Source organism: Ooceraea biroi, chromosome 8 (genome assembly GCF_003672135.1).
Source record: "Ooceraea biroi isolate clonal line C1 chromosome 8, Obir_v5.4, whole genome shotgun sequence".
NCBI lineage: Eukaryota > Metazoa > Arthropoda > Insecta > Hymenoptera > Formicidae > Ooceraea > Ooceraea biroi.
The window spans coordinates 4,807,555-4,819,811 of record NC_039513.1 but is presented as its reverse complement, the minus strand read 5'-3'; the positions used below and the strand labels follow the sequence as shown (position 1 = coordinate 4,819,811).

The window sequence follows — 12,257 nt, the reverse complement described above, 5'->3', positions numbered from 1 at the left end:
TTAATCTATGGTGCAATAAATGCGCGGACTGCGCAGAAAAATGCCATCGAAATGCATTAATAACGGGGAGAACTAATGCGACGCGCTCGTTCGTTGCCCATCGGCCAATGTTACGTACATACGCGCCGCCGTGCCGCTCGTAAATGGACTAATTACTCAAGATTACGCAATAGCCGCGCGTGTATGCGCCCTCCTGCGTCCGCTCGCGCGGGTTCCTTCTCCGGTCATTAGTCGCTCGCGTATTCCCGGCGCATTGCGCAATAATACTCACCCGATGGGCGTCGGGACGTTAAAACGGCCGATTTAGATCTACCGCAGCGAACGTGTCTTCGATCATCCGCGGGCCCGTTGCTTTGGTCTTGCTTAGAGCTAGCTCAGTCCTTTCCAACAGCGCGGATCGAGCACGGAAACAACCTGCCGTTCCCTCGCGTCGCGCGCGCGCGCCGCGTCTTTAATTACGCCGGCTTTCAGGAACGCGAGCTACCTAGTTAATTACCATTCGGTAATTAGCCCCGCGGTACTGTCAAAAAGGCGGCGTTAATACTCCCAAGTGACTGGTTTCCTTGTCTTTTTCTCTCTTTCTCTCACTTGCGCGCGCGATGCGGCGGTACTACGTTTGTTACGGACAATGCAACAATGCAACAATAAACGTACGGTAAAATCCATTCTTATCGCGAGATCTCGAGCACGCATTACGCATTTTCGGTTAAGAAGATAACTATCGCCGAAAGGAGCAATCCAAGCGGACACCATAGAATTCTTATGGCTGATGATGATTGAGGAGGGATGAAATAAATTTGTTACAGCATGAAGCAATTTGTTTCGATGTATGAAATCTCGCGATGAAAGAGAAACGTACAATGATTTACATATATGTTCACACACTGTCATTTATTTCTTAATATTGCAAACGTTCTTATTATAGTGCTTTTTCTGAAATTGAGATGTAAACATTTATTTTACCGTATTTATTTGGATTCTATTAGAACTCTTGCATCTCGGAATTCAAGAGAGAATGCAGCACGCAGTAGCGTAGTTATTCAAAGTAGCAATTAAACGATATCAATCCTGCTATTCCAGACGTCAACACGCCATCGGATAAATAACAGAAAGATGAGATGTTATAATAGAAAGAAATGACTATTTCTACACGATTTTTGAATTGGAGCATATCACACTTGCACCGCATATCGAAGGCATACTTCCTTGTTAGAACGATCTCACGGGGGGATTTCCCTCTCCTGCACCTCACAGTAATTAAAACGTCCAATTGATAAAGACTAATCGTTCCTAATATGCAATAATAAATGCGCGCGTACTCGGCGGTGTCTCGACCTCGTCGGAGGCCGCAGCTTGGCGGCGGTTCACGCCCCACGACGCGATAATTGTTCCGGCCGTGCCTTAACACCGGCCATTTACAAGGGCAAATACCAAATTAAGGGTTAAGATCCGGCACCCCGCCCGACCCTCGTAATAACACTCCTCGTCTTGACCCGCTGTAACTTATGATCCGCAGTCAGCGTGAAAGCTCCGCTCGATCCCTCCGGGATTCGTGGACGGACGCAAATATATCGATCAAACCGCGCCGGTATCCACGAGATCGGACTTGGAGAGACGGCACGTCGTCGCCTCCGTCGCTCAACCCGCTGGCCATTACCCGGGTTTAACCGGCGCGGTTAATGGGATCGCAAACCGGCCACCTGATCGTAACATTCGATTCGCCGGTTCGTCTTCGTCCCGCATTGCACGAATCGACTGAACTTGATGGCGATCACGTCATCGCCTTGCGAGCTGTTTCCATAATTTCCATCTGAAGCACACGAAGGCAATTTCCTCACTTCGCCTTCGTCCCTTTCTGCGCTATGAAATCGTGCGGTGCTCTGTATAATCGGCTTGCACAACGTGGCACGGTCCGAGCAACGTCGTTACAAAATCGAAAGAAATGTACGTTGGGAGATTGACTTTTGCTTTACACATCTGGATTTTCGTCGAATGGACATTGTCATAAGTGTTTTATTTCCTATTATTCATTGTGAAGCTTTTTCGGCTTATTTCCGCGTCACAAAATTTGGGAATAGTTTTGTGAACTTTTTGTACAATGCAAATTTACACTTTATAACTTTCTTCCTTTATAAGAGTGTGTATTTAATCCATAATTAAAAAGTACCGTTAGTAATTAATACATGCGCGTGGTTACTCCTTCTCCCAGAAATCAGCAGGTAGCGGATAACTTGTTTCGCACAGCATAAGAGTGCAACTCATTTCACCATTAGGGTGACACGTGCAATGATTGCATCCGTCAAAGTGTGTTTTACCTGGTACGCATCTTCGATCTTGATTAACTAAATCAAAATAATAATAGTTGATCATTTAAGTAATTAATGCAGGTGATTCATGGATTATGCTATTTACACTTTTGTACCAGACACTCACTTGTTTCTTGTGACACCACTAAGCTAACGATTCCCAATATTATAAGCACTACGAATATCTTAAACGACATGGTTCCGACACTTCTGACTGCTCCTGAGGCTTTGATACGTTCCTTTCGATAACGTTTCGTTTTGAAACGAACGTACGTGTGAGAAGACATTTATATGAGATTCCCGCATATATCTTTCTCGTGTTGGACCTTGACATTTGTATTTTGTCCCCTTTTTCTAGAATTCTCGCGCACACACACCCATCTCCGCGTTATGCAACCGAAAACTTGGTTTTCGTAATATTTGGGAACGAATATCAAATATAAACATGTTTATGGACAGATCTCATAAATTAAATTAATTTCTATAATAATCAGCTTATCAGAGTGCTCAGACAATTGTAATAACAAAATTCATTATTTATTTATTTATTTGCCTATCAATATTCTAGTATAAATCATTTTTATTCTACACGAAAGCGAAGAAAATATATAAGTATCTCCATTAAAGAATATCCAAGAATATTAACATGTTTACTATATGCAGCATATCCGATTGTTAAAATGCTTCTATTTACTTGTTACAGGCGAGAAGCCGTATCAGTGCACGTGGGAAGGCTGCACGTGGAAATTCGCACGATCAGACGAGCTGACGCGGCACTTTCGCAAGCACACGGGCCAAAAGCCGTTCAAGTGCCATCTCTGTCAGCGATCGTTTTCGCGGAGCGACCATTTGTCGCTCCACATGAAGAGGCACTGATGAAGAGGGCCGTCCACAGCGGCACGGCGTGACAGAAAGCGCACGTCGATTTCGCGACGGGTGGAGAACAGCGAAAGGACGGTCCTCGACAATCGGCTAGTGATCTCGGGGGTGATCCTTAGGCGAGAAATGACGGCGATATTTTTACATTTGGGACCTGAAGAGCTGCGCCCCGCGAGTACCGTCACCGTTCCGGATCTCAAAGAACGGATCGGTCGATCGGGCGGCCAGCAATTAGAAAGAGAAAAAATAATTCGATGAAATAAACGAATCGTTCATTAGATTTAGCAATAAATCGCGAACCAAGTAATCGCGACACCGATTAACTTCGGTACGGACGGTGCCCTCTCGGTCTGCTGTCTCTCGTGAACATGCGATTATCTCCCCGGAAGGTAATTGCAGCCACAATGATCGGATCCGTGCTGGAAGCGAGGACAATCGTTCTGACGATTGTCGGGTCCTAAGGAAGGTGCGTTCGTTACTGTACGAGTTTTGGCAGAGGAACGATCCGACTTGCGATTTAATCGCCGCACATTCGGCACGACGAGACGTATCACGATCTGTTACACGTGTCCGTTCTCTTCTGTTTCTAGCCAATTTTTACTTGTTCGATTTTCCAGTTTGTTTTCTTCTTTTTTTTTTACATGTACGTTTAAATAAGGCCAGCTCAACTAGTCTAGAGCACTATATATCGTATACATTACGAGGAATAGAGCCAGTAAATGTTAATTGATTAAGGTAATTAAGTGACTAGGGTGTAAACTAAAGAATATATCGAACTCCGGTGACGGAGCTTGGGACTTAGCACATGCTCAGTTAAATAAACTACAATCGTGATCGTAGACGCTACGTAAAGCATTGATAGAGCAATTCTTCGATTATGCACAAAGAATTTCGCGTTTAGAGACGGACAATCATTAACGTTTCATTACGTGTTAATGAAATGGGTCGACATCCCAAAAGCCAGTATTATATATACGAATGCATAAGAAGCAATACTGCTAATGGCATTACATAGAGAACGCTTTTTTCGAAATTTATTCTTAGTCTCAAAAAGAGCTTGTTTCGATCGTATTCGCGAGTCGCTAAATTTTGATTCTGCGTAAAGGTGCCAAAGTAGAAGGTGCAATCACGTCGTTGATATATTTCGTGTTTTACGAAAAAGAAAGCATAATCGATTAAATTATTCTTTTTCATTGCGCCTTGAGATTTTCGATCCTAATCGTATCGCGTGAATGCAATTCCATGATCACACTACTCCGCATTTTACATTCGCATTCTGACGGAAAATTTAACAGCTCAACAAGTATTCGCAGGGCGCCTGAAATATCAATGTATGCTCAAACACCCTGCATGACGTGTCGAAAGAACGATATCCTTTTCACACACACACACACACATTTATGTCATCGTTCTTTGCGACTTCTTTATTAGAAGTAATCGTTTCAGAATGTCTTTGACGCATCGGATTGGCGATTTCGATTTTAATCTGAATTACCTAACTGAGAGTAAAATCCAGACTTTATAATTGAAAAGTTAATTAATTAATTTTCAATTTCTTAAATTACGAATTTGATTAGCTACAAAAGAATGGAAAAGCGCTTATAACATTAATTCATCTAAACTGCCAATACGAGTATTAATATTATAACTCCATATGCTTTGCTGATGTAGTAAATTCGATATATCGTTACATATTGTCTAAAAAATTCATGTCTCATTGAAAAGTCGAATTCCCGAAAATGTCATGTAGATTCTAAAGTCGCCGATCCTACGCGTCGAATGATCGGAACCACGAGAGGCACGAAAATCCCAATGCGCTCGCGCTTGGTATCGCAATATATCGTGTACATAATTTCTAGAAACTTTGCGAGACGCAACACCACCGCGTAGAAGGTGGTGAATATAGCATTAGCCTGTTTCTTCAAGCCGTGTTTTCGAGCCGCTGAATAAATGCTGCGAGCAGAGTCAGTTGGGACATCTATATTCGAAGTCAGTTGAAACGATGGAACAAGATGCCAGTATATGCTAGAGCCAGTTTATATCATTAAAGGGGAAACCTCTGCGTGTAAGATTAAATGCGAGGGTTGATAAATTAACATTTGTTACGTGTTGTATTCTGATAGGGAATAGTGCCTTCTAATGTTAAGGAACGGGACGCTACGTTAGGCCTTAAGTATACTGTTAGAGTGCCTTAAGTCACGCGAATCTTCGTGCTTGTACACCTTTCATAATCCGATCCTTCGAATTCTCGCCAGGAGGACCAATGTTCGGCGCGCTTCATGTGGTATCTTCCTTGCTGAAGTTACAAATCGGACATCACGTTAGCTCACACGAGGCTCTGTTAAACGTGCGCGAAATTTCAAGATATTTGAAGAAAGAAAATTCAAATATAATCGGATGATTAAGGCCGTCGTAATTATATATGAGAAAATGCATTACAAAAAATCTAATGAAAGTTTAAATGATGGTATGAAATTTTAAATTCTATTATTTAAAATTCTATTGACACCATGAAAGTTTTCGTCGAAGTACTGTAACGAAAGTTAAAGACGGTTGTTGCTTATAATTAATAAAGAATTCAATAAAAAAGAATTAAAAAAGCTCTTGGACAACAAATATACGAAAATAATAATGTAGGCGGTGCAGAGTCTTTGCTCTCCCCTCTGCACTTCTATCTAAACACTTTTCGATTGGATTTATGATTCGTTCAGTCAATCGTTACGATTGACCCTGGCTAATCATCCGATATAATTAAATCCCACTTTACTGCCTATACTTATCTATATTACTTAGTTTTCAATATGCATCGCCACATCTATTTCTATAAAAATTTCATTGCGTGCTTTAAAGTCTTGAAATAACCGAGTAATCATTTGAGACATAATCCTCAGCATATCGCGTAAATAAATGTTTATCGGTAATATGAGAAATAAATAGTAGAATAAGGACCTATTATTCCTTTGCATTATTTATTATGACAAACTATATACATGCTGTCATTATAGGATTTTTACAGACAAACTTGACAATAGTCACGTTTTCGCATGTATGGATTACATCTGTATATCATTATCACTAGAAGTTTTATTCGATAATGAAAAAAACATTCGAGATACTCTTTCTTAATCATGCTAATCATTTATCCCTGGGATATACTTTGGACGAAACAGCTGTTAAGAAACTGTTGAGCGCCATACGCGTTGAAAAATGTATATTGACGTCATTATTAACATTTTTGTTCGTATGTCACTATCTCGTCTCTCCTCGTTTATTCACATTCGAGATTGTTGCCTAATGACGAAACATTTAAATCGTTCTCTATATTTACGGAATATCTAAATCCCTTTTGAGATATCTGATAATAAATAAAAATTTTATATGGCTAAATTATCAAGGATCTGAATAATTTACTCTTTGTAATATTTCGTGAAGATTGCCGCTTAATGTTAAGATTATATAACACAATCATCAATTTTATATAATTCAATTGTATTTATATTTACATAATACTTACATATGATATAGCGTCCGAATATAAATTTCTAACAAGCTAAATTTATTATTTCTATCTAATCTAAAATATGCACTCTTGTTCGCGCGATAGCACACAATCGATAAATAATGAATTTGTGATAACGACTTCATATCGTTTTAACGAGTAGGTTTATCGTTTCGAACATTGAGCGTTTCCTCCTTGATTTCTTTACGCATTGTAGTAAATGTCTTTCAAGGTTTACAAAATGTACTTTCCTAAATAGGTTTTAAGAGGTGAAGTCGTTAACAAGTAATAAAAATTATCTATAAATTCGATACGATGAAAAAGGAACTTGTTCGATAGATATGCAAAATGTTGTTATAATAAATAATAAACTAATTGCTCATCTGCTCGCTTCGATATTTCGGCCAGAGAAGTGTTTTTATATTTGCATACGTTACGTGGCGCCGATCGTTATTGCTCATAGGTTTAAGGCATGTGCGAGGTGCACGAGTGGGTAGCTACTGTGTGCGTTAACTGCCGTCCTTTTACGGGAAAATAAAACGGGCCATTGAACATTCCTGCTGCAATTAGCACGAGATTCAAATCATTAAAGTACATCGCGCGGAATCTCCTAGTATCACGTCGTCGTCAGGGATTTTGATATTCCGAAAGAAAAGGACCGATTACGGATTTACATTCCCCGAGCACACACGTTCCTATATCGATGAGAGTGCGTGGAGCTTCAAGAAAATCCACAATGCTTTATGCGTAGTGTCCCCCGTCCTCTCTCTGTTTCTCTCTCTCTCTCTCTATCTCTCTCTCTCTCTCTCTCTCTCTCTCTATCTCTCTTTATATATATACATATATTGGCGCTTGCTTCTCATGGTAATGCACGACTATACAATATTCCATAAACGGTGAATCGTGAATGGACAAGGAAGCAGCTAAACGAGCTCCAACTGAATTTTCTTCATCGTGTCCCGCCCAGGGAAATTAGCATTTCAAGTGCCTTAACAGATGTCGGCCGACAGCTAACTAATCGAAGTCACGTACAGTTACAGACTCGAAATTATTACGATAGAGTCACTGATTCCCTCGAACGCGAATCATTCTTATTTAGGAGATCTCGGAAGCTTGATTAAAAGTGAAAAAAAAGGAAATACTCGGGCACTTGCATATGCAGCATACATGCACGCACACATTACGCGACCTAAGTAATAACTCTTCGAGAAGCGCTCGCACTTCGTTTCAACAATATCTCTCTACACGTTTCCGTAGCTTTAAATGTTATTGAACTCGGTCGTTTGATAATTCAGATTTGTTTCGAAAAAAGAAAAAAGATAGGATTGAGAAATATGATCGTGTGTATAATATTTCAATAATAAAGGAATTTGATATCATCTATATAATCACATTTATATCGCATTCCAAACATTTCGGAAAATTTTATTTGATCCAAGAGAAAGTTAAGTATCTTGAAAATTTATCTTGAAAATTTGAACAGTTCAAAATAAGTGAATACATCATTTCGGAATGAGCCATTATTTTGAGTTCATTTTATTTTGAGTATCATTTTAAATCTTCATAACTCATTCTTCTGGTCACACTTTTCTTCTGATATCGTGTACAATTTGCACTTAATGAGAATAACGACAATATCGAGTATGAGATGTGTAAAAACATGTCACTTTAAATATCATGTAATTTATTATTGAAGCTTAATGATACATATGAATTATTGAAGTTTGAATGTACCGGTTGAATTTCACACGCATATATGTATGCGTGAAGTACAAGATCAATTTTTAATTGTAGTATGATTTGTGATTCGAAAATATGTGAAATTTATTTCATGATATATATTTATATTCTACTTGTAACGTTATTTTACACTAGAAAAATCGCATAAGTCGCTTTTTTGATCGACGAGCATATTTCATCATAGGATATATGTAATGATTGATATGACAGTCTGTCTATTTCTGAACGCTTTGCTTTTATGTTTCTCATAAAAACTTCTTTTTTGGTAGATATATATACACACATGAGAATTTCGCGTGTTTCGGTACGTGTTTTAGTGGACAACCACAAAAGAAATTTTTTATTTTTGTATTTTGCAAGCATTCTCTAAAAGTGAAGCATCATGTGACAATTTCTGCGACAGGTCACGATGCTTACGGTACCATTTGTAGGTTCGAATGCGGATATTCACGTGAATTTAACGAATGAAACTACTAGGTTTTAAGCAGCTTAGAGAAACAATAATTGTTGTACATATAGTATGTAAAGTTCGCCGTTCATGATCGTCGATAGATGATTGGCGGATTAACATGTAGCGTGATTCTATCTCAATAATATAATCAATGGGGGGCCAGTAAAAATTTTCTTTTCTCTCTCTCTCTCGGATCTCTCGCACGGATTTATACATTGCGATGCGCGTAGCGTAGCCTGAATTGCAAATTTCAGTACAGCTTTGAGTCTTAAGCGTGGACTTAATATCGATACATATCCTTACAAAAATTTGCCATAAAAATTTTACTAAGCCATAATAATATTCGAAATTCTTTAATCTGTTTGAATCTGACGAGAATATACTTGTCTTTGACAGACATAATAATTTAGGAAGTTTTATTTTTTGTGGACTTTATTGTCTTTTATGATGTCGAGTAAAAGTGCAAGCTACTAAAATTTGGATAAAGGGCGAGATAATGTTACGCGCCACTAACTATTAACTTTTAAGCGTAATTGTATATGTTGCATAGAGACATAGATCAATAATAATATATTATGAAACTGTATAAACAAAGGCATTATATTAAACTGGTATTTTCTATTATACCATGCGGCGTTTAAAGACGGTCTCTATCACACCGTGCACAGATATGATTTCGTTAGTTAAATAAAAAGAGGATTTATTATATACGCAGATATATATAGAGAGAGAAAAATATAGATATATATTGTAAATGTGGTTGTAATCATATTATACTGTTATATTATCGATGTCCTTCATTTGGATAATTTATTTATTGCAGCGAGAGAAACTGAAGAATGTATAATTAGTGTACTCCGCGGAAAGATTAATAGTGAAATATATAGATATATATATATACATTACGTACGAAATTATATATATATTATATATATATTTATATACAATATTATATCGTAAACGCGTCCGATGACGTTTTTGTACGAGAAAGTCCTAAAAAATATATATTCGGCCGGGGTACAACCGGGTGTGAGCGCGCATATTGATTATGATAATCTGCGATTCCTACTATGGAAGTAAATCTTATATCATAAGATCCGGGTGGTACGGTATCGCGGCTAACGTGATTTATCGAGATAATGCGTCGTCGAGTCGCAGTGACGTGTAATGTATGTACACATGGCGTGCAATTGCTCATCTCCCACGTGTTAGTACACGCCACGCATCTGTCTCGATAACCACATTATCACGAAAAAAACGCGTTGATTATAATATTTTAGATAATACTTATTATCAATATCATTATTACGATTCTTATTATAATTACTATCATTATTATTATTATTATTATTATTATTATTATTATTATTGTATTTGGCAGGGTTACGATATTAAAACCGAAAAAACTGATGTGATACACGTCTATTTGCTTCTCCTTTCATTCAGATCCCGTTTATTCCTCAATTTGTATTAGATTAGTTTCTGTACCTCGGCTGCATCGCGTATCAATCTGTGTCGTGAGTCGTGCCGCAAAATCTTCAGTAACGTACGCAGGAACGGGTTCTCAGGATATCATCGGCGATGACCGTGGTCGCGCGATCGCATCCGTATTTCGGTTGTGCTCCTCTCAGCCGAGCTCACGCGAGTACCAACGCCCGTACAGGAGTTCAGGTAAATTCACGGACGACTCAGGCGCTAAAAGACGCTTTCTGACACAAGGGCTGGCACAGCCACAATACGATCATTAGGCCGTTTTCCGCGGAGTGTGTGTAGCGCTCCGAGACGCAATATCTCTCTACGGTAATCGCGTATTTGTCCCGCGCGGCAACGAGCCTTTCTGCACGCTGGCATTCTGCTAAGTTGTAGGTAGTTTCCGTACTAGGTAAGTACAAATCCTACCGTATATACGAACACGCACACGCACATGCCGCGCATATACATATACACCACTGCGGGAGAATTTGTAGTCCGAACGGCGGCTATAACCGAGGCCATAACTTAAGCGGAATACCGCCGCCGCTGCTGATTCCAGTCTACGGCGGAATTCTCCCGAGCCGAGACGCAATCCTGGTGGATATCACAGTCATGACGACATGACGAGTCTCCTCGGCGCAGACCAAGGGCCTGAGAAAGGGCCGCGAGAGGTACGCGGGCGTAGGTGCGCGCCGATAAGATCGATATCGTCGGATGATTTAATTCGACTCATTGTCCACGCTGTCGAGCGTTTCTCGCAATCTTATCTCCGTTGTTCGACGACAATTATTCGTGTCAGAAACAGCGTCTTGAAACGTTGGATACATTGATACACGAAGAATGCATGAATCTCTTCCTTCTCCGTGAGATACACTTAACGCGTAGGACACGCGATTCGGAAGACAAGAAGGGTGCATTTCAACAAGGAGAATGCGCGCGCGGCACATCTTACGCGATGTGTTTTACGATGTTTCATCCGAAGCCGAACAGACGCTACTACTCATGCCAAGTTCTCGGGCGATGTTAACAAAAAGAATGCACACAACAAGTACACTTATGGTAGCGGCCGCAAGAAACTCGTACTTGCAGCCATACCATTCGTATCGCGTCCACACGTCTTCCGCGTCACTATGCGATTGATGATGGCCATTACTATTAGAAAATGGTGTAGTTGCCATAAAGTAGACATTAAATACCCCGCTACGCGTTTAGTTTACGTGGGTCCCGCAATCCGAGGGAGATACGTCGGAATGCTTGAATCGCGCGATTTCAAGAACGGCCGGACGGACTTTGCTTGAACACCTTGAATCTTATTAGCGCGCTATTTAAGCGTAGATTTCCGCGACGGTGGTTTTAGACGCGGCATCGCGAATACATTAATCGCCCGATCGATTCGATCTGCAGTGCTAATGAGACACGTTCTTGACGAGCAATCGCGCTTGATTTCTTGATGATTATAAATTGACACGTCGCGTCGTCGTCAAACGAGAGAAAATCGGTCAGATCGTACGCGACTAGCCCCGGGACTAGCCCCGTGGCTGCAAATAAGGATATACCGTGTAAAGCCGCGCGATTACCGCTACAGTAAAATATATGTTTGCGTATAGCCTGGTACACATCTACTTGAATGTAACGAATGGCCAATGTTGTCCGCGAACGTTATTAATCGCGAGTGGTGCCTCGCGCGGCTACGTATTTGTCATCATTAGTGGGTGCGAGGTGTACATATATTTGTATATGCGGCATAATCCGAATCATATGAAGCCACTGCATTAAAGGTGTCAGGCTCGCTTATCGTCTTTCACTGTAATCCAGCTGCACCGTGCAAAATAAATTTTTCTTAGTCACGATGAACATGATAGTGTATAAACAACAAGTATATAAGCAGTATATAAACAGTATACAAATG

At 40.0% G+C, this 12,257-nt stretch overlaps 1 protein-coding gene across 1 annotated transcript in view; it reads left to right on the top strand.

Annotated features, from left to right (window-relative positions):
- LOC105279682 (zinc finger and SCAN domain-containing protein 26) overlaps positions 1 to 10,288 on the top strand; it is a 325,080-nt gene extending 314,792 nt beyond the window's left edge. The window contains exon 7 of the mRNA XM_011339603.2: positions 3,010 to 10,288. Within this exon, the coding sequence (XP_011337905.2) occupies positions 3,010 to 3,182 (173 nt within the window). The 3' untranslated portion in view covers positions 3,183 to 10,288. The remainder of the gene's footprint in view (positions 1 to 3,009) is intronic.
- The last annotated feature ends 1,969 nt before the right edge of the window (positions 10,289 to 12,257 follow it).